The following is a 24,260-nucleotide window of genomic DNA, read 5'->3' as shown; positions in this document are numbered from 1 at the left end:
TCTCCACCCACCATCACCACCGCCTGCTCCCACCCACTACCACCATCGCTCCAACCTCGCACCACCGCCTGCCGCCTACTGCCACCCTCCACGCCGATAAACACAAATCTGGCCATCGTCATCATCTCTCTCCCCCCTCACTCCCTCCCTCTCTCATCACTAACCTCGCCAAACACCACCCCTGCCTCTTTTTCACCACACTCCGCCCATTTCCGGTGTCAACTCCCTGCGACCACGCTTTAAGATCTAAAATTCCGATCCCGATATGATTTTTCTCCGAAAAAACTCCGACTAATTAAATTTAGACCTGAAACTAGTAATCCATTAAATTTTGCTGAATTTTTTGATTGTTGTGTCGATTTTGGTGATTTTGGAGGAGGAAGTATGACTATTGTGGTATTTATAATTTATTTGTGCTGATTTAAATTTTATCTGGTAATTTCATTATGATGTCGGTTGTCGGAGTTGGTGGTTGGATCTGGTAGCGAGAAATAGTAGTTGAGTATGGTGATTTTCGTTTGCCGATGGTGATTTTTGGTTTTTCGGTGGTGATTTTTTTTATTCTGGTGGTCGGTGCATGGCCGGACAGAGTTGTAGTATGGTGATTATGGTGATGATTTTGGTCGGAGTTGGTGATCGTGGCCAGATATGATGGGAAGAAAATGGATTAATGTGGTGATTTTTAGTTTCCGACAGTGATTTATTATTTTATGGTGGTGATTTTTCATTATCCGGTGGTGATTTTTGATTTGACGGTGGTGATTTTATGTTTGACGGTGGTGATTTTCTGGTGGTCGCCGGAGGTGATGGTGGCCGGAAATGGTTGTCACCGGAGGTGGTGGTGGTTAATGAGTGGTTGAATTAGATAGAAGATTGAGGAATATTAAAATTTATAAATATTAAATATTAAATCAACGGTGAGAGATGAATATGTTGTATTTGAATGAGTAGATAGGATTAGATCTCATATCTCACAATAGTAGGGTTCTCATTGGAGTAAGACCCTATATATATGCAAGTGCTCAACTACAAACCAATATTAGGATACAAACTACAAACAAATAAAAGCCATATATTTAATCTCTTTCTCTCATGTGCACTATGTATTCATGTATATGTTTTTCCCTGAGCTTTTAGTTTGACCTTTCCCGTTAGTCGGTTAATTTTTTTAAAAAAATAACTTCACCGTATTTTTCTTCATCTCCCACTCATCAATTTGCCTAGCATATTTGTTATATTTTAAAGAGAAATCAGTATTTAAGCTTAACAGAATCATTAAGCTGAAATTAGTACTATTCTAGGAACCAATAGATTTTAGTGATTTTCGTTGGCCTAATTACTGATATATCGCCTAAATATATCAAATATGGTATCCATACTGATTGTTGGAGGATGTAGAAAAATATAGTAAAGTTAGATTTTAAAAAGAGTTCACCAATTAACGAGAAAAATTCAATTAAAAATAGAGGGAACTATGTAGAGCTGTGTGTGGAAGGGTATATTTAAATTTAGTATGGTGCAGTTTGTAGTTTGTATTGGAGTAAGTCTCTCTATATAAAGTCAATTTCTATGTAAACCACGTTTTTGTTGGAGACCACAAAAACCACTTATGTTTGCAACTAAAATCTTGCATAAAAATATTGCAAAATGTATTATTTTGTGAATTATGTTCTATAAAGGTCATTATTTTATTCAAAATCTAGAATATCATATATGTACAACATGTAGAACATTACAAAATATTTTATTTTACGAAACATATTTGGTTTGCTGAACATTTTTTCAAATTGCAGAACATACACATTATACTTATCAAACTTAAATAATCTTCAACAATTTTAATGAATTAATGATATTTGTAAAATATACTTCACAAAATAAAATATTTTATAGTGTTTTGATTGCAGAACATAGATGGTATCCGAGGTCTCCGATCAAAATGTGGTCTCCATAGAATTTTTTTTCTCTCTCTATATATGATCTGAAATTCGTGATCCGGACAGATACAGATATGGATCCGCCTATAAAAAATCAGGAACTGATTTAATCCGAATCCGAATCTAATATATAGATATATATATATATATATATAGATTCAGGTCGGTACGATCCAAATACGATCTATTGATATAAGTCAAAAAAGCAGTGGACCCAAACATGCACATAATTTGCATATAAGCATTTGAAACTTTGAGAGAGGAGACATAATTTAATAATTACATTATTATATATTATTTAAATATACAATTATTTTTTCAATTGGTACAAATAAAATACCAGTATATATAAAAGATCAAATTCTTATTCAAATATCGAAACAAAAATAAAATATCCGATCACAACTCGGAATCATATAGTATCCGAACAAAAAACTGCCGATAAACACAAAATTACAAAATCATATAAGTTATGTAAGTTATCATCACACAGTCACACTCCAAGTCAAACTAGAAAATACAAATTACCCAAACACAAAATATATATATTTGTAAAATGAATTTACATGTGATTGAATTAGGGTTCCTAAAAATCTCAATTCCCTCGTCGTGAATCAAATTCACTTCACCTCCTGCCCATTTTTCGATTCACAAACACCATCTTAATCAGCTCCTCTGTTTTATCTACACAATTCGATACATACACACACCTATATATACTCATGTTTTGTTTTGGGATTTTTCACAATTAGGGTTCAAGAACGTTATAGTTTTTCAATTCAGCTCACGAATTTGCATTGTATTGAAAAAGAACACGTGGGTCAGAAGAATTGTGCATTAATTTTGAGTAATTTTAGGGTTAGGGTTTGAAGAGGAGTTGATGATATGAGTAGGTTATCATTTAGGCCTCGTCCATTAGATATACATAAAAAGCTTCCCATTGTTAAAAATTTCAAAGACTTTGAAGATGATGATACCCCGTCTTCGACTCGTAATCATATGCTTCGTCTTACTGCTGAACCTGATATCGAGGTAGCTTGCGTGTTATTTTTATGTTGTTTGTATTGAATTATGTGAATTATGTTTGGTTTGTGTTACTTAGGATTTTAATTCGGTTAATAATTAAAAATGTGGTAGATTTTCGTAGTAAATGTGTTATTTTACTTAGGCTTGCTTAATGCAGGGTGGCAATTTTCAGTATTGAGTAGTGTTGTAATTAAATGAAAAGTATCGTGGATATTTAAATGAACAATATCTTGGTAAACTAGTTATTAGGAAATTTTGGTTTGTGTTATATGAGCGAGTTGAATTTTGGATACGTTGTCACCTTTTCCCGCTTTTTTGGAATATGATTCTGTTAGGAAATTTATTCGAAGTGAGTTAAATAGGATTTCACACTCCGGAGGTGAAGAGCTGAGACTTTGGATTTTCCAAAGATTTTTTGATTTACAAAGATTGTCTGTTAATTCTCGGCTCTCACAATCGATAAGAAATTTCACTTGTCTGGTCATGAGCTAATACTGGAGGAGTATTAGATGAACTTCTGCTGCTCGATTTGTGTCTACAACTTACAAGGGATTTTGTTTGATATTGAGAGTTGCCACTCAGCACTGGAAGTTATGTTTAATATGTATATTGTTATATGATCACATGCCGATGCTATCGTCTTTCTCTAGCCTTCTTTTGTCTTGTATGTGATTTATAGGTTAACTGTATGCAAGTACCATTCAGGTGGTTTAGAATATAAGGCCATTCTGATATGAAGGTAGTAACATGGATTATTTTGTTCAGTTTTGTATGTTGGGTCTAATATAAATTCATAACTTTAGAGGTTCTGTTCTTATATTTTAGTTTATGCTTTGATATCACAGAAGTGAAATCTATATTTTTAATTCTATACATATGGATATTTCTGTTTAAAATTCTGCTTGTTTTTCATAAACTCATATAAATTTTAAAATGTCCATTTTCGTCTTTTTTTGCGCACGTATTACCCATTAATGTCATAATTAGCGTTATTCATTTCCTGCTTAAGACTTGGTGGAATGTTCGAATATCGTAGTTGTGTAGTGCACTGTTCATTCTCCTGTACTTAATTACCTTGGTTTTTAGGTGCAACCACAAGTTCCTACCAAGAAACACGCCTCTGAAATACCTACTCCGGAGTTTGTTATTGTTGGGACGTATGAAAGGGACTATTCCCGCACATTTAATCAACCCACTTCATATTTGCGTGCAAGGGGAGGTTTGTACTCCCTTCATCTTCATCTCATATTATGTGTCCAGTTTTCATTAGTCTATGGTCAAATTGTTTAAACTTTGACCGCAAAGTATACTTAATATATAATTAAAAAAATTTCAAAAATTGTATCATTAGAAAATATATCTAATCCTCTTTAAAGTTTATTTTTCAATTTACTTTTTTTTTTACAACTACGTTACTGGTTTTATTTATATAATATAATATGCTAAATACTTGTTGAAATATTGTAGCTCGGGCTGAAATTGGGGAGTTTGTTGAGTATGATCTTGACAACGAGGATGAAGACTGGCTTCAAGATTATAACAGAGATAGAAAGACACTTGAAGCTGAAAAGTATATCCTATTACTTTTTGATTTCTTTTTATGTCAGTATATTGTATATCTATATTTATCTTAATATTTATGTTTTTTTAAAAAAATTTCTTACACATGAAATTAGCTTAATTAGGTTTGTGGTTTTCTGGGCATGTAATTCTGCTTTTTTACTTGACATAGAAAGTATATTGCAGCAGAGATAATTTTTAAAGCATAATGTTTTTAAAATTGAGCTGCACCAGCATGCAGGAACATTTTGTGTAAAAAATATATTATAACTTTTGTCACTAATAAAACAGTTGACATTTTTTCTGGCCAAAAACTGGATTCTTCTTTTCGTACATTTTATTCCTTTATGTATCATCCAAATATCTGGCAATGACGAGAAAAATGTTCCTTCACGATATTGTAAATTATCGTCTTGTGTGGAATAAATCTGATATAAATTGTCATCAATTGTCGAGATCTGGTAGATACTTTTTTAATAAAATCTTGAATATATTATATTTCTACTTTGTTAATTATTTTATAAAGAAAGTCCAGATATTTAATATGTTATAGGTTGTACTAATGCTGATCTGTTGATTTACACAGATTAGAGACGATCCTGTTCAAATTAGAGGCATTGGATCACAAGGCTAGGGAAAGAGCAGGAGTCATAGCTCCTACTCTTGGCTCTCCTGTTTCTGTACTTCTAACATTTGATGCTGCTGTAGAGGTAATAATTACTTCTTAGCTGCTCTGCAATTTTTATTGTAATTAGTAGAACTGTTGCGCTGTCCCCATTGAGTAAAGTTTGCTTATTTGCTTGACCATTGTAATTTTATAAAAGGACTTGTTGATTTTCTGCATCGGTAAACTTTTATTAGATTGTGGTATTTGTGAACACCAAAATACCTAACTGACTATCTTTAAAGACTAAAACAAATTGGCGATAGAGTTTTAGGTCACAACAGATTTTTTCTTCTCCCCTGTTATCAGGGAAGGGGGTATATTATTATTTTGTTTAAATCTTTTGGATGCCAGTCCCAAATTCAAGTTGAGAATGCTATCCATGTTTCTATCTTTACTGATTGCTTTACCCTGTTTAATATAGATAGTTTCCTCAAAGATTTCAAGTTGAGACACTATTAGTCCCTTGTATTACTTGAAATCTTATTTTACAAAATTGTTTGTATGGTCTCTGTTTTGATGATGGTTGTAGATATTCGGTCTCAAATTTGAAATGGTTTTATATACTTGATCTAATTGGCCTAACATTTTTTTATGATGTCATAGGCACTTCAAGCCCTTTCCATTAATTTTGGAGTTTTCCGATCAATTTATAATTACTGGAAAGATAAGGTAACAGTGCCATATGCCCGTGCCATTAATTCTTCTATTTCTGTTGACAAGTGTAGTTATGCCTGAGCTTCACACTCATGCTGTTGAGGCATCTCTATTTTAGTTGTGTACATGGCTTCCTATAGACACAAGTTGTTGTATATGAATTACTCAGTTGTGTATGTATCCTGGTGGTGCATTTCTTTGTTTATATATAAGTCAATTCAGTAGAACCAGTAGTAAATGATGGGAGAACTACTTAAGCTTGTACTTATATCGATCGTGTTTCATTCATTATCTTCATTCTGCTCTCATGAATACTGTATTAGCATTTGCAAGAGCTTGTCTAATCTATGACGGTTCATCTATACATTATGCTACAAGGTGAACTTTTATGCATATTTTCTTTGTTTTCCAGCGGGATCGGTGGCAGAAACCAATTTTACGGCGTTTGCAGGTTAGTGATGTAGTTGACTACATGGATGCTTCTTTATTAGAATATTAATTACAGTTCTATCTAGTAATTTAATTATATGGAGAGTGAACTTAAAGCTGTTGGTTGTGTTCTTTTTCTTTTCAACTATCCACTTTTAGTGACTGTTACTGTATATATAAAAGATGTTTTTCAATATCTCTATTATAATTTATACATTACATGGATAATGGTCCTATATTATCATTGTTATCATATGGTGAGTTATCAATGAGCGGTGGTCACCCAAGAAACAGTTACAGGTCTCTCATTAGGGTGACAATGTACATATTTCTGCCAGCAAAGATTTTCCAGCAGAGTTGTCGTTTTCTGCTTGTTTAGTTGAAATGTTCTCCCTTCAGTCTTAAGTTGAATTAATATTTTGTATGAATTGTTTAAGGCCTGAATGGACGAGTCATAGTTTGAAATATGAAGCTTGAAGAAATATAGTATATCTATTGGATAATATCACATCAGTGTTGTTTTTATTTCCTATACGCGGTAATGAGATGAACATTATAATTCCTAATAGAACTTGTTCTTCCTAAACAGGTGACCACTGGTTTAGATGTGTAAGTTCAACACAATTATTGCGAGAAGGAATAAACACTTTGTTATATGCTTTTCCACGTGTTGCATAGTTTATACTCTCTTCAAAGTAGCTGTGAAGAGCTAGGGATTGTTGATTTATTCTCAACTAAGCAATTGTGTAGTTGAGTATTAGGCATAAATTATGAGTTCTTTCATTTACCCCTCTGTCTCGTGTACACAAATCATTCTACCTTTAACTAGATGTTACTATTAATCAGAAAAATAAATCATTAAGAAATTATTTTTGTAATGCTCAATATTTCTCTGGCAAAGACTTCCGCTAGATTAATTGAGTAGTATTAAAATATGTATCAGCTAACATCTCTTTTGTATGCTTGTTTTTTAACAGCCTCCTCCACCAGTTAATGATACCAATCCATATAACGTTTTTAGGCCCAGGGAGAAAGCACATAGACTTCATACTAGAAGGGTAAGTTTCTAATTTTAATTTGCTAACGCATCCTTTGATATGAGTAAACCCTTTAGAAACTATCAAGTGCTGTATATTTTTCTCTTTTTGAGAAAAGCGGTTCTCCTTTTCCGGCACTGGAGGATACATAACTATGCTAATAAGCCTGTGATGCTTGTTCTCATGTTTAGATGCAAAGGAGGGAAAACAATGTACAATCCTTCGAAAAGCTCCGCCAGGTAAGTTTATTGGTTCCAGCTTAAGTATCAATGCCATGTGGTTAATATATATAACATTCTCTTTGACTTCCCAATCTTTTTAAAATACTAAATCAATGAGTGATAAAGATGGCCTGGATTTTTCCTTGCGGAATAAAGAAAGACATTTCTTGATCTGGAACTTAAAAACTAATCAGATATTGGAGCTCTATTAGCAGTTTGGCAGTGCACACTAGTTTGATAACATACATCCTTTCAATAAAAGTTTGAATTTATAGTACTGATGATAATTTTGTGATTATATATATTTTTTGAATATGCCTTCTAGATGCATATTTCTCGTAGTAAACTCACACCTGATGTAATTGTATAATTTTACTATTATATCCAGGTTAGGCGCAACCTTGACCAAGCAAAGATCTTACTTGAGGCAGTAATCAAGGTATCACTCCAGCACTCATTGTATAAGTATTCTTGAATGTCTCAATAATGTATACATTGAATTTCTTGCATCATAAAGTATAGTGGTAATAGTTTGCATAACATTGTCCCTGCAGAGGGAAGAGAAAAAAAGAGAAGTCATGGAGAGTGAAGTTAGCCTTCAAAGAATTCAAATGAAGTACAAGGTAGCTTCTTTTACTTGCTAAGTCTTTTTATTTGACACATGTTACTCTCTAGTACAAGCTGCAAATAGAATATCATTGGAAGCATGAAATTAGATTCCTTGAAGTGCCTGAAACTTGACGCTGATTGTTAACAGAGTGATTAGAGATATATTTACATCTACCATATATCATGTAACTAATGGGCGAGTTCCCTTGCATTCAGGATGAGCCTGAATTCCTTGAAGATAGCTTGGCTCTGCCTGGTTTCTCAACCTTCTCTAGCAAGTTTGTTTCAAGTGAGGATGAATTTGTGGACTCTGATGATGTTTCAAACAGTCTTCCGCAGAGTCGCCCTTCTATGCTACACACTTCTTTCACAAATTCAAAGCCACTGATGGGTTCTGCTGGGGCCGTGAGACGAGAGTCCAGACAGCGTGTCCCATATGGATGGCTTCATAAATTGGTAATTACGATATACAGCTCTTAAATTTGGTTGCCTCCTTTCTCACTATTTATTTAGATAGTTACATTACAAGCAAGTAATGGATAGATTTGCCTATATCATATATATTAATATTGATGTTGACTTAATTGGTATCTGCACTGTTAGTACCTTAAAATGAAGTTGTGATGGACGATATATTTTATTAATACAGGATCCAAATGAGCCAGTTTTACTGTTTACAAAACCTCTAGAGACAGGAAAGTTGGCAGCTGCAGGGATAATTCCTCCACCTGATTCTTCAGTGTCAAATGATGCATCATCAAACTCATTTAACCTTCGCGGAAGGATGGGCCGAGGAGGACGTATAATATTTGATAGATGGAATCCACTTAAGCATAATTCAGTCGACTGTGGCGATTCTTTATATATACCTCCAAAACCCCGACCGTCAACTATTAATTAGTTAGTCATCAGACCCATGCTAAGCTTAGAATTGCACCCTTGCGATAGCTTCAATCGTGTTGTGATGATATTATGGGGAATTTGTGTGGAGTAATCATGGGTTAACCCTTGTTTCCCTTATTGTTTTTTAGCTGAAGTAGTGGTCTTAGATTATTGTTTTCCAATTGTACAATAACTGTTGCCGAAAAAGAAAATCTAGTCAATATGTACATCCCCATTATCAATTGCAAATTCAAGTTGAATCATCATTGTGAAGTAAAAGGTGCGACACTAATGATTTGTTTGTAAATCTGTATCCTTCCTTTCCTTCCTCTCTCCCTCACACACACAGGAAAAACAGAGTAGATAGCATGGCACAAGTATCTCTCTGTTGCCCATTTTTCTGCCTTTTCTTCAGCTGCAGCTGCAGTTTGGGAACTGATTTGGTTAGTTTGGCCTTTTCAACTACTGCAGCTGGAGTTGAGTAAGTGCTTGGTTAGGAGCCAAACCAAAAGAAGTCCAAACTAGGCTGGTGGCATCGTGTAGTGTAGTAAACCTGAACAATTTTTTATATCCTTCGCGGGAACCGGGAGTGGGCTTGTTTTTTTTAAGTTTCATACAGATATTCATTCAATCTAACATGTAACATCCCGGGTCAGGATTGGGTGTCACTAAACTTTGGGTGTCACTAAACTTTAAACAATATATTCCTATATATTAAAACAAATATACAGATAACCCCTCATTATTTCGGATCGCTTACAGGTTATGGTATGAAACAAGAATCTATAAATGGAACGACCTGTTTTAATTCCGAAAAATGTTTTAAAAATCATACTAAATACCCGAAAGTCCTTTTATGACCCGAGACTTCTCTATAAATGGAATGTCATTGATTGTTTGACGTGCTATGTTCTATATGTGACTTGTTTGTTTGACTGTCGGTCTATATGTTCAGTGTTTACTTGTTTTTAGCATAACTTTCAATCCGTTAGTCGGATTTGGGTAAAACGAAGGGTAGATAGAAGTGTATACCAAACAGAATCGTATGAGTTGAGTATTGATAGATACTTATGTTATGTGAGCAGAAGAGGCAAGGCGTAGGAAAGGGAAACAAATAGTCGAGGAGTAGGAGATTGTGATTGGAAATTGGTGAAGTATAGCAAACTAGTACCATGCAAGTGTTCTGAATTTTCTCGAGATATATTGTAGTTTATTGATAGTCCTATATTGCAAGTGCTTTGAAGCACTGAACCCTAAACCTTGATTCCAGTTATTGATCTTTTGCCGTAAACCTTATTTTTTCTAAACCATTGATTGTTAAATCCCCGCATACGAACCACAGATATACGATACTACTCCACAAATACATGCAAACTAAATACCAAACACTGAATCAGATTGCTTACATATTCAAACCATTGCACCTTACACTCTAAAAGACCAAATCCTTATAACCTAGAAACTTTGATTCTTTTTTTATCCATTTCTTTCACCATTTGATAGCCATATTTCATTTGTGAAGATTGGAACCATCTCATTATTGGACATCCAATGTTGCTTATCATTTTTATTTACTGCTTTACATTATTTATTCTGTTATTATGTTAGAATTGGATTGTTTTATAAAAGTGTGGACCAGATTCGTGGTCAGACCAGATTGGTGGTCAAGTTAGGCCAATGTGTGCCTTAAGCCAGTAATTAGAGTAGAGGTGTGTGCCTTGCTCGGGGTTAGTGCGTGACTGATCAGTAGCCTAACCTTGTTTTTTTTTTAAATGAAAATATAATGTCCAATTCTAAATCATTATTCATTGTTCAGTTGATACCATAACTCTTTTCACTTGATAATCTTTATTATCAGTTTTGCCATTGTGACTTGTTGAGCTAGTTAGCTCATTTGTGTAATGTTGTTTATGTTCTTTTCCAGTTAAGAAGGAACCAGTTGGGAGCGAGGATCCCCAATCCAGTGCGAGAGCTAGGGGTCCAGGTTGATCGAGTTAAGCTAGCTGACAGCTTTTAAGATAGTTTAAGTTTGTAAATGTTTATAATAATGTTTAATATTCAGTTCTAAGTTTGAATAGTTGGGATTTGGACGTTTGTAATATAAAGTGTGTGTGTGTGGCTTGTGTACATACTTTAACCTGTTGCGGTCTGTGATAGTTGGTAAGTAGGGTCACAACATATTATTTTCTCTTTATTATTATAAGCAGGTTATAAATAAGGTGTGTGTGTGGACCCCGAACTTCTAACCCGGGTTTGGAGGGCGCCACAGGTTTGGTATCAGAGCTACATGTTATAAGTCACTGACACAAGCCTAGGTTGACGGGAATGGGTAGAGGGTTAGGATTAGAAGTAAGGAAATAGAAAGATAGAACGTCGAGAGGATGAGTGCGACGGTATAACATGTATTAGTATAATTCGTGTTGTGGTTCGAGATTCTTATATTGCAATATGATTTCAGATAGCAGCGATGTCCGACTCTTTCATCTCCGTACCACCTGATCACTCAGAGCCCTCAGTTGGAGGATCATCTTTAAATCCACGTCCTGTTGTTCCACCAGTGTTGGCTATTTTACCTCCACCTGTGTTGCATCCCGTACCACTACAGGCTATTCCACTCCCAGGCATGAGACCACCTATCAGAGGACCCCCACCAGCTGATTCAGATTCCACTGGACATTCAGTTGCGGGTGCCCCATTCCAGTCTACATTGCATCCATTTCCTTATTACCGGTATGAGGCTCTTTTATTGGAGCGTGATTCCTTGTTGGCATAGATCCGAGAGCTGCAGCATATCATCAGGACTACATATGTTGATCGTGGTGTGAGGAAGCTTCGAGAGGAGATCCATGTGACACGCAGGATTCTTGAGGCTAGGCTACATGGAGCTACATTACCTGGTCGAGGCCCTGATGCACTTATGGGATGGGCTAGTGAGGTGATGGAGGACTTTGAGAGGCTGGGAGGACCAGAGTTTCCTTGGAGTTAGATCCAGAGATGGAGATGCTGATCAGTGCTGTTGTGGTTGTTTAGTATGTACAATAGTGTGTAGTATGTATCAGTAGACTTTTGGGTTGTATTTATAGACTAGATCTGCTGACTAGTGAGTGGGTTTGTTGTACCCTTTTGCTTTTACTTCCGAAGCGTCTTTATGCTTGTACTACCTAAAACTTTTGATTTATATATATCAGTACCTTTTCCTTTCCAGCATTGTCATTTCATTACTGCACCTATTTTACCTTACTTTATTTATTGCACCAGTTATACCCCTGTGATACCATATACCATATTCCCTTAACTGTTTATATTCTGTAAAGAAGCATGCAATTTACTTAGTTCGACTGTTACAACTGTTTTCAAAAAGAGATATTTCTGTTTTACAAAACTTTTCTTTTATGCAAAGGATTTGATTTAAAAGCTAAATAAGTTGTTTGATTCTTTACAGAAAATGCCTCCCAGAAGAAATACCCGCACCAACACCCGGAATGAAGAAACCAACAACAACAATAGTAATCAAGATGATACCAACCAGAATGCAAACCCAGGACCCATAGACCCAGCAATAGCCCAGATTCTTCAAATCTTGGCTCAACAAACAGTTCACCTGACACAACAGCAACAAAGACAAACCAATCCCCAGGTAAATTTCAAAACTTTTCAGTCGGTAAACCCACCAGAATTCAAGGGTTCCTTAGATCCGATTGAAGCGAATGTTTGGTTAAAGGAAATAGAGAAGTCGTTTGCTTTAGTTAAAGTGAAGGAAGAACAGAAGGTGGAGTTTGCAATTTATTATTTGAAGAATGAGGCCACCTATTGGTGGGAGACTGTGAAGACATTGGAAGGTACAGATGTTATTACTTGGGAGAGGTTCAAAGAATTATTTTTAGAAAAGTATTTTCCTCAGTTTGTTCAGGATCAGATGGAGCTGAATTTTTTAGAGCTAAAGCAAGGAAATATGTCGATAGCTGATTATGAAAGTAAGTTTGAAGAATTGTCAAGGTATGTGCCATCATATGTAGATATTGACAGGGAGAAGGCCAAGAGATTCCAGCAAGGTCTAAAGCCATGGATTAGAGGGAAGGTAGCTATATTTGAATTGGATACCTATGCAGGAGTTGTACAGAAGGCCATGATTGCAGAAACTGAGAGTGACATGTCACAAAAAGAAAAGGAAAGTAAGAAGAGGAAGTTTGAAGGAAATGAAGGATAGTCACAACCAGGGAAGTTTCCAAATTTTAAGAAGGGCAAGTTTCAGCCAGGGAGAAATTTTAATTTCAAAAAGCAAAATACGGGCGACGGAGGTCAAGTTAACCGTCCAGTCAATGTGAATCAGCCGAATCAGTTGAGGCTAACTTTTCCAGATTGTCAGGTATGTGGGAAGAAGCACGGAGGAGTTTGTAATAAGTTGAACGTGGTTTGTTTCAAGTGTAATCAGAAAGGCACTATTCGAGGGAGTGCCGCAATTATCCAACAAGAGAACCAGTAAACAAGGATCAGCTTACTCGGAATCCAGCGATTAAGGTTCCAGCTATTGGATTTACATGCCTTAAATGTGGAAAGCCAGGACATATAGCCAGGGATTGCAAGACACCAGCCCTAGTCAATAATGCATTGAGAATTATGGGATCTACTCTAACAGTAAATGAGACTCCAAGGGCTAGAGTTTTTGATATGTCTGTGAAGGACACTATCCAGGATACTGATGTCGTGGCAGGTATGCTTAATGTGAATTATTTATGTGCCAAAGTGTTAATAAATTCGGGAGCAACTCGATCGTTTATTTCTCAAGATTTTGTTAGTAAGTTAAATTGTCCAGTTGAGTATTTAAATGAAATAATGACTGTGGAATTAGCAAATCAAGAACGTGTATCTGTTAATCAAGTTTGTGGGAATTGTGAGATTGAGATTTCTGGTAATAAGTTTTATGTAGATTTGATACCATTTAAGCTAGGAGAGTTTGACGTTAATTAGGAATGGATTGGTTATCTAAGTACGATGCCCAGATAGATTGTCGAAATAAGAAGGTAATGGTAAAGACGCCAGACGAGAGGATAGTAACGTTTAAGGGCCAAAAGCAAGCAAAGAAGTTTTTAACGATGATTCAAGCTAAAAAGTTACTACGGCAAGGATGCGAGCATTTCGTTGCTTATGTGATTGATAGAAGTCAGGAGCCATCAAAACTTGAAGATATTCCAGTAGTTAATGAATTTCCAGACGTGTTTCCCGATGAGTTACCAGGACTTCCTCCAGACAGAGAAATTGAATTTACGATCGACTTAGCACTTGGAACGAAACCAGTATCCAAGGCCCCGTACAGAATGGCGCCCGTTGTGATGAAGGAACTAGAAAAGCAATTGCAAGAGTTGTTAGAGAAAGGAGTAATCAGACCCAGTGTATCCCCGTGGGGTGCACCGGTACTATTTTTCAAGAAGAAGGATGAAAGCATGAGACTGTGCATCGACTATCGGGAGCTCAACAAGCTTACAATCAAGAACAAGTATTTGTTACCCAGAATTGATGATTTGTTTGACCAATTGAAAGGAGCCAAGTACTTCTCCAAGATCGATTTGAGATTGGGATATCATCAACTAAGGATTAAGCCAGAGGATATACCAAAGACAGCTTTCAGGACAAGGTATGGACATTATGAATTTTTTTGTGATCTCTTTTGGATTGACCAATGCCCCAGCAACATTCATGGACCTGATGAACAGAATTTTCAAGGAGTACTTGGACAAATTTGTTATTGTGTTTATAGATGATATTTTGATTTTTCACAGATAGAAGAGGATTATGCAGAACATTTGAGAACAACTTTGGAGATTTTAAGGAAGAAAAATATATGCTAAATTCTCGAAGTGTGAGTTCTGGTTACAGGAAGTTCAGTTCTTAGGACACATAGTCAGTAATGAAGGGATCAAAGTGGACCCAGTGAAGATTGAAGCAATTACAAATTGGGAAAGACCGAGAACACCAACAGAGGTAAGAAGTTTCTTGGGATTAGCGGGATATTATCGCCGATTTGTTCAAAATTTCTCAAGGATTGCAACACCATTGACGAAGCTTACACGGAAGAATGAAAAGTTTATATGGAATGATAAATGTGAAGATAGTTTTCAGGAATTGAAGCGAAGATTAATCACGGCACCTATTTTGTCGCTTCTAGATGACCAAGGAATTTTGTAATCTATAGCGATGCTTCCCATAAAGGACTCGGATGTGTTTTGATGCAACACAATAAGGTTATTGCGTATGCATCAAGGCAATTGAAACCACACGAACAAAAGTATCTTACCCATGATTTGGAGCTAGCAGCTATAGTATTCGCTTTGAAGATTTGGAGACATTATCTATATGGAGAGAAATACGAGATTTATACGGATCACAAAAGCTTGAATTATATATTCACGCAGAAGGAGCTTAATATGAGACAGAGAAGATGGTTAGAGTTGATTAAGGATTATGATTGCATGATTAACTATCATCCCGGTAAAGCAAACGTTGTGGCGGATGCGTTAAGTCGGAAAGAAAAGTTGAATGTGTTATCAGTACACGAAGAGATATACAAGGAATTTCAGAAATTGGAATTGGAAATCAGAGTATGCAAGCCTGATGAAGCAAAAGTGTATAGTATGACTTTCCAGCCGGAGTTGTTAGAAAAGATAAGGAGGTGTCAAGAAGAGATAATGGATCAGGACATTAACCATCTGGTAGGTGAGGAATTGTGCATGGAAAAGGACGATCAAGGTATTCTTATAGAATTTGGATTCCACCAGTAACGGAGTTGAAGAATGAAATTTTACAGAAGCACACAATTCAAGGTATTCAATCCATTCAGGAAGTACCAAGATGTACAGAGATTTAAAGGAAAATTATTGGTGGCCCGATATGAAGAGGGAAATTACAGAATGGGTTAGCAGATGTTATATATGTCAAAGAGTTAAAGCAGAACATTAGAGACCAAGTGGATTGTTGCAGTTATTAGAGATTCCAGAGTTGAAGTGGGAGCATATTGCCATGGATTTCATAGTTGGATTACCAAGGACAAAAGCTAATCATGATGCCATTTGGTTATAGTGGACAGACTTACCAAGTCAGCTCATTTTTTGCGTATAAATGAACGATTTTCACTAGACAAGTTAGTCCATATGTACCTGAAGGAAATCGTAATTCGTCATGGAGTCCCTGTGTCTATCGTATCCGATCAAGATCCGAGATTTAATTCGAGATTTTGGAAGAGTTTTCAAGAATGTTTGGGAACGAGACTGAAAATGAGTACGGCTTACCATCTACAGATGGACGGCCAAAGCGAAAGGACAATCCAGACAATCGAAGATATCTTACGTGTTTGTGCCATTGATTTTAAAGGAAGTTGGGACGAGCATTTACCTTTGATAGAATTTGCTTACAACAACAGTTATCACGCCAATATTGGGATACCACCCTATGAAGCTCTTTATGGACGCAAATGTCGATCTCCTGTATATTAGGACGAAGTAGGAGAACATAAAATACTTGGACCTGAATTGGTGCAACGGACGAAGGAAGTTATTGAAGTTATCCAGAAGAGATTGATAGCAGCACAAGACCGTCAAAGGAAGTATGCAGATCAATAAAGGAAAGATATGGAATTCGAAGAAGGAAATCTGGTATTACTGAAAGTATTGTCGTGGAAAGGATTGACAAGATTCGGGAAAAAAGGAAAACTTAGCCCTAGATATGTCGGACCTTTTGAGATTCTAAAGCGTTTTGGCAAAGTAGCTTACGAATTGGTGTTACCTCCGCACATGGAGCACATTCACAATGTTTTTCACGTATCGATGCTTAAGAAGTATAATCCAGACTCCAGGAATGTAATCGAATATGAGCCAGTAGAACTTCAAACAGATTTATCATATGTAGAGAGTCCAATAGATATTCTAGAAGAAAGAGAGAAAGTATTAAGAAATAAAGTGGTAAAGTTAGTCAGAGTACTGTGGAGAAACCCAAAGGTTGAAGAGTCAAACTGAGAGTTAAAAAGTGATATGAGAGAAAAGTACCCTAATTTGTTTTCTTAGGAGATTCTGAGGACAGAATCCTTTTAAGGGGGGAAGGATGTAATATCTGGGATATATCGTGTAATTATTTTTGCTAATAAATAAATATTATGCATGTTTCGTGTTTATTCTATGAAGTATTTGTTAAGTGGTATATGTGTTTGGATTTTAAAAATAATATAAATTGAGTATTTTAATTTTTATATGTCCAAAATAAAATATAGATAATTGTCATATCTTCCTATTTATTTTTATATTGATTTATGATTTTATAGGAAATATATGGATTTTATAAATTCTTTTTTCGAGTATTTATAAAATATTTTATACAATTGGGAACCAGCCGACGTAATCCGTTTTTACGTTTTTATAACCCGAAACTCTTCCGAGAACTCCTTCCTAACCTAATTGCAATATTCCGAGCATTTTCCATGTTTTGACTTTTTCGATCCGACGTACGGTTTGTCTTGTGCGGGTCCCGGCGTAATATTTTCGATACATTATTCATTTCGGTAAATCAATAAAACTCGTATTTTTGATAAATGGGATCTTTTTATTAAACTATTATAATTATCACCTCATAATATGTGTAACCAGGCACTGAGACCAAGACCGCAGTACAAATTGTAAAAATTGTACTGATTTGGATAATTGTCCCGAAAACCGGTACCGTTTGGATCAGTTTTTATAAATAAATGTACCATTTTATATCCGGAATGATCCAACGGGATACTAATTTTCCGTAATTATAAATAGCCTTACCGTATTTTATTTCGTACCGAAAATCATTTGCAAACAGTAATTATAGAATTTTCCAGAGAAAAACCCTAATTTCATAAAACCTTCTGAGAATCAAACTACAGTTTCAAGGTGTTATTGAAATCCGTTTTGAAAGCTCTGGTAACCAAAACGAAGGATTTGGAGTGTACTTTCAGATTCCAGAACTTGTTTCACTGCATAATCAAAGGTTTATTTTCTGTAATTTTACTTATTTTCGAATTATTTTGATTAAAAATGTGAATTTTTGTTCGGATGATTGTTTGAATGATTGCATGTTGTAGAGCTTGTTTTCCCGATGATTTTAATTTGTCATATGAATGATTTGGAGTTCAATAACATGTTCAAAATTGAGTTTAATTTTCGAATTTTAAAATTAGGGTTTATAACCCGTATGAATGTTCTTAATTGAAATTTAGGGCTTTTCGTTCTAGGGGTTATTAGATGTTGAAATATAGTGGGTTTTGTTCCTTATGAAATTTGCAATCGATTGGTGTATAGCTCGTTAACAGACGATTCATGGTTTGAACAGAGTTGTGTTTTGAAGTTTACGTCGGGTCACCGGAAACCGGCGAGTTTCTTGAGCTTTTTCCGGCCAATTCTGGAAAGGGTTGTGTGTTTTGATTGCATATACAAATTGCTGGTAGCCTGTAGTTTAATTCTGGACAGTTTAGTGGCCTGAGGTGGCCGGAATCGTGTTCTCCGGCCACACTCCGGCGAGTCGACGGCGGGGGTTTGCAAAATTGCAAACATGCCCCCGAACTTTTGAAGAAGATGAAGTTCAGTCCCTGAACTTTCCAGAACTTGCAAATTTAGGATTCCTGTTTCTAAATTATTTAAAAATCATATTTTCTATTTGTTTTAATTATAAAAATTCATTTTTAATTACTGAAAATTTCAAAAATTATTATTTTAATTCCAAAAATTATTTTTCATTCAAAAATAAATCTGAATTAATTAGTTAATTAATTTTAGTTAATAATTAATTAGTTAATTGGTCAATTAATTCAAAAATTAATTGATTAATTGATTTAATTAATTATTAATTGATTTTAATTAATTATTTAATTAGCTTTAATTATTTATAAATGATTTAAAAATTCCGAAAAATAGTTTCGAGCTTTAAAATATTATTTTAAATTGTTTTTAAGGCTCGATAATTATTATAAAATTATTTTTAAGCCAGATTTGGCCAACCGAACCTTGTTTATTACTTTAAATTGATCCCACGACCCGTTTTAATTCCGAAAAATGTTTTAAAAATCATAGTAAATACCCGAAAGCCTGTTTATGACCCGAGACTTCTCTATAAATGGAATGTCATTGATTGTTTGACGTGATATGTGCTATATGTGACTTGTTTGTTTGACTGTCGGTCTATATATTTAGTGTTTACTTATTTTTAGCATAACTTTCAATACGTTAGTCGGATTTGGGTAAAACGAAGGGTAGATAGAAGTGTATACCAAACAGAATCGTATGAGTTGAGTATTGATAGATACTTATGTTATGTGAGCAGAAGAGGCAAGGCGTAGGAAAGGGAAACATATAGTCGAGGAGTAGGAGATTGTGATTGGAAATTGGTGAAGTATAGCAAGCTAGTACCAGGCAAGTGTTCTGAACTTTCTCGAGATATATTGTAGTTTATTGATAGTCCTATATTGCAAGTGTCTTGAAGCACTGAAACCTAAACCTTGATTCTAGCGATTGATCTTTAGCCGTAAACCTTATTCTTTCTGAACCATTGATTGTTAAATCCCCAAATACGAACCACAGATATACGATACTACTCCACAAATACATGCAAACTAAATACCAAACACTGAATCAGATTGCTTACATATTCAAACCATTGCACCTTACACTCTGAAAGACCAAATCCTTATAACCTTGAAACCTTGATTCTTTTGTTATCCATTTCTTTCACCATTTGATAGCCATATTTTATTTGTGAAGATTGGAACCATCTCATTATTGGACATCCAATGTTGCTTATCATTTTTGTTTACTTGTTATTCCTAGTGGACTAACAATGAGATTTACAGAAGGGGGGTTGAATGTAAATCTCAAAACTTTTTTAAGTTTTGAGCAGTTTTAAAGGCTTTGTGTTCAAGATAAACAAATGTGTGAATTGCTTTAAGCTAATACAGACAGATATATATTCAAGCACTAATGTAAAGAACACAACAGACCTTAAAAACTTTTCTGGTGGATTGTTGTTCCACCAGAGATGGTATTTCAGAAAATCTGTGATTCTAGATGTTGATCACAGCTGCGTCCTAGTACAAACTAGATAATTTTTCTCTCAAGATTTTTCTAAACAGCACTGGAAAAAATTCTTATCTAATTACTAGCTGCTACTTGGTTTATATATCACCAAGTGTACAAGTGAAGACAAAGATAAAAATACAATAATAAAATAAGTTCTCCACTTGTTTCTTCTCCATATCACTCAAGTACTTTGTTGACTATTGCCTCTTTGTACTAGAGTAGAACGGCTGCTTTTTCTGATGTTCCTGAAATTAGGCTTCCACATTTCAGTTATCTCTATCAACCCATGTGCCTCTGTCTGCTGTTACAACTACCACTTATCAACTGCTATTTAACAGAACATCCGTTGAAGCCTTCATCCGTTGATGGCTTTATCCGTTGATGTGTTAGCAGTTGAAGCTCTATCCGTTGAAGCTTTAGAGACATCCGTTGAAGCTTTGTTTCTCATCCGTTGAAGGTCTTTAAGATATCCGTTGATACCACTTCATTTATACAAAATTACAAGGCATGAAATATTTACAATTGGCCTTCCTATTTGCATATCTTCTAGTAGTCAACATAACTTATATTTTCTCTCAACTTCTAAGAATTATATCTTAAATACAGAGACTGAAATGTGCTACAACACTAGACTTATTTCTAAGTAAAGCTGCACCATCAACGGATAGCCAAAGTGGTCTTATCCGTTGAGGCTACAAACACTAAACTTCTACTTAAGTGTTTTGTTAAACATATCATCAAACTAATGCACATATATTCCTAACAATCTCCCCCTATTTATGTCTATAAGAATTGTAGACATAAATTCAGGGTTAACTTGATGATAACAAAACACTTAACAAATATATGAATTGAAACTAAGTAGAAATTTAAAAGTGCTGCAAAAGTGTATGTACTAGGAGGTAATTGAAGATTTACAGAATTTCCAAGTGTGCTCCTCTAGTCTGAGCAAATCATCTTTTTCTTCTTTGTTCCCTTGTTTTCTTTCCTAGCCCTTTGTCATTTTCCTCAATTTGGAGTTGGAGTTGTCTGTAGAATTCAACTTCATCTTCATCACTGATATCCAACTTAGATTGCATTTCCTTGAGAGTTTCATTGTTGGCAATCTTGAGTTGGTCTTCAAGTCTGAAAAATCTTCTGACTCCTTTATCATCTCTAAATTCCATCAACCAATGAGGTGATTTGTGGATTATAATTCCCCTTTCTTGAATGAGTAAAGTTCTGGGCAAAGCATTGGGCTCCCTCCAAGTTTTCCTTATGTTGGCAATCTTGTTGAGAATTTCAGTCTTGGCAGTCCTGATAAAGCCAGAATCCTTTGGTATGGCTGAAAAGACTCTGATCAAGGTAGAGTAGCCTTCATTCAGAATCCTGTAGAGAGGCCATGTTCTTTCCCCAGCTCCTTTGTATCTGAACACCAATCTCTCTGGTAGCTGTCTGTAGGCAGCTATTCCCCTTACATCCTCCAGCTCATCCAGATAGAGTTCAATGTCTGAAATTTCTTTTATGTCACAGATGTGAACATAATCATCTTTAGAAATGGGTGGCTTAGGCTTAGGTTTTGGTTTTTGAGTGAATTTCTTAGAGGTTAGGGGAGGTGTAGATTTGGATTTTCTATTCTGTTTCTTTGGTAGTGGAAGAGTGGTTAAAAAGGTAGGCAATTTGATGGTGTCCCAATCAATAGGTTCCTCTTTTGGGATGATTAGTTCACCATGGATGTTTATTATGGGATCAGCAACACAAGGTTCATGTATGGAAGGTAGTGGTTTAGATATTGATTTAGTTTCTTCAGTGTTATCTTCACTCCTTCTATGTGCCTTGGCCTTTCTTCTGTTTCCCTTCTGCCATTCCTCTCTTTCCTCCATACTCTCACCAAATATACTCCCAAAAACCTCATCTAGGTTTGCAATCTTGTCTTCACCCCTGACTTCAATTCCTTTCTCTCCTTCAACTTGACTTGACTTTAGCTGTTATTCAAGCTTTGCTTGTGCTCTTTTGTCAGCCTTGAGTTTTTCAGCTTCTTTCTTCAACCTTTTGGTTTCTTCCCTCTTGGCCTTTGGGAATTTGGGATGTCCTTGCATCACACAGATACTCTTTCCCTCTCTAAAGATAATGGCCATTTTCATTCTTTCAACTATGTCCTTGGTCTCCTTGTACTTTATGATGTTAGCACCCAAAACTTTGTCTTCATCAGGCTTTGGAAGAGGAAAGTCCACTTCTTTCATCTGAGCAAAGTCTAGGGGGTTCTTTGTGGAGTCCTTGCTGGATCTAGTGTTGGGCTTGAGAACTATAGGTTTTAGATTCTTGAAAGAAGTTTCTCCAACCTTATTCCTCCTTTCTGGGTTGTGCTCCATAATGATTGGTTCAACCTTTGTGCTATGTTTCACAGATATTGATTTATCTTGTGTTGAGCCAAACACTTGTTGCACCCTTTCATCAATTCTCCTCCTTTGCTCTTTCACTTGAATTTCAGCTGCTGCTAGCTGGATTAGGTCAATTCCATCAGGCTTTCCTTTGATTTGCATAATTGGAGAAGTAGTGATGGCAGGAACTAGCACTTTAGATATCTGGATTTTTGTAGATGGCTCTCCTTCCCCTTCCCTTTTTCTCTCCCCCCTTTTGTTATCATCAAGGAGAGGGGTCAAGCCTTGTGCCTTTGCCAGCTACATAAGTAGACTTGTTTGAGATTGTTGGTTGTGAAGAATGCTGGCCACAGAATTTTCAATAACTTGGACTCTGTCTTCTAACTTAGCCAGCCTCTTTTCAGTATTTGAATCCTTTTTCAATCTCAACAAGAAGTCCTTCATTGTACCATAGGGCATGACTGAATCTAATTTTTCAGAATTGTAGGATTTCAAGTCAGCAATATCCTTCTTGAGTTCATCCACACTCAGATTCTGTCTTACTTGCTGCAACTTCATGAGATGCAGTGAGTCCAGGTGAGCTGTAAGGATTGCCTTGGTACCAGCATGTGAAGTTTTCTGAATGGCCTGTTGGATAGTACTGATTTGTTTGACTAAGGAGACATTGAATTGCCCTGGTGTAGACTCCTTTGTCAAGGCCCATTCAGGTAAATTTGGAATAGAACTAGGGCTTTCATCTCCCCCTAAGTTCATGCTTCCATCAAAAGAAACAGAGTCATCATCATCAGAATTTACTCCAAATTCCTCAGATGACTCACCAGCTGTAGAAGGCATCTTGTTAATAGCAGCTTTATCCCTTTGAAGAGATTCTGTTGTATGTACTAGATGTAGTGTCTTTTCTGCCTCCTCATTACCCTGAGCAGCCAACAACTGATAGGCTGACACAGGATGAGTAAAAGTGTCAGCATCCAAGGAAATGTTATCAATTACAGCTTTGTAATGTTGCTGAAATTGTCTTTCCTTTTCAGCATCATCCACAATCATTGACTCACTAGCAATGGCTGGATCCACCCTTATATCTGTTGTACCTGCCTTTCTCTCTTTTTCTCTATATTCTTGCATCAGGGGCTCCCCCTGGCTCACACTCCTCACTTCCTCACCTTCACCTACTAAGGTGGTACTCCTCTCACTTACTTTTGCCATGCTGGAAGAAATAGCATGCATATTTGAGCTCTCAATCTCTCCTTTTGCCTGGGTGCAACCCAGCCTCTCACTCAAATTGTCACTCCCTTGCCTCAGTCCTAAAAGTGATTGTACAGTGATCATGTCTTCTACACTTGGAATTGGTTCAGTTGTATGTGTAGAGACTATCAACGGATATGGAATAGCCGTTGAAGGTGACACTGATGGTATCAACGGATAACTGCTGTTAAGCTTATCCGTTGAAGAACAACCACTTGTCAACGGATGAGTGATATCCGTTGAAGAAGGAAAAGAAGTAGAAATTGAAAGTGATATAACTGTTGAATCTGTGTGGATTGATTTGAGTTTTGGTGACACAGATCCTTCAATTACATCTGAAAGAATTTGCGGGTGATCCAACAAATCATCTAAAAGATGATGATCACCTATTTTTGAGTGGGGCTCCTCCCTGAGTTGTAAAGAGGGAGAATCAGGAATTGATGGGAATAACATATCCACATCCAGAGATGGTGATAAAGTGTGTGGTGATTGATGTGTGTTAATTGTGAGAGAATGGGGCTGTGACTCCACATTTGTTGGAGCCACATCAAACTG

The 24,260-nt window shown here is 35.9% G+C and overlaps 1 protein-coding gene across 1 annotated transcript; it reads left to right on the top strand.

Moving 5' to 3' along the window:
• The first annotated feature begins 2,422 nt into the window (after positions 1 to 2,422).
• LOC141684275 (uncharacterized) lies at positions 2,423 to 9,288 on the top strand. The gene is made up of 12 exons (XM_074489179.1): positions 2,423 to 2,969; positions 4,050 to 4,182; positions 4,431 to 4,533; positions 5,110 to 5,233; positions 5,794 to 5,859; positions 6,257 to 6,295; positions 7,251 to 7,331; positions 7,502 to 7,549; positions 7,920 to 7,970; positions 8,086 to 8,154; positions 8,357 to 8,596; positions 8,790 to 9,288. The coding sequence occupies exons 1-12, from the start codon at positions 2,823 to 2,825 to the stop codon at positions 9,039 to 9,041; spliced, it is 1,353 nt and encodes a 450-aa protein (XP_074345280.1). The 5' UTR covers positions 2,423 to 2,822; the 3' UTR covers positions 9,042 to 9,288.
• The last annotated feature ends 14,972 nt before the right edge of the window (positions 9,289 to 24,260 follow it).

This window comes from Apium graveolens, chromosome 9 (assembly GCF_009905375.1).
Source record: "Apium graveolens cultivar Ventura chromosome 9, ASM990537v1, whole genome shotgun sequence".
NCBI lineage: Eukaryota > Viridiplantae > Streptophyta > Magnoliopsida > Apiales > Apiaceae > Apium > Apium graveolens.
This window is presented reverse-complemented; position numbering and strand designations above follow the sequence as displayed.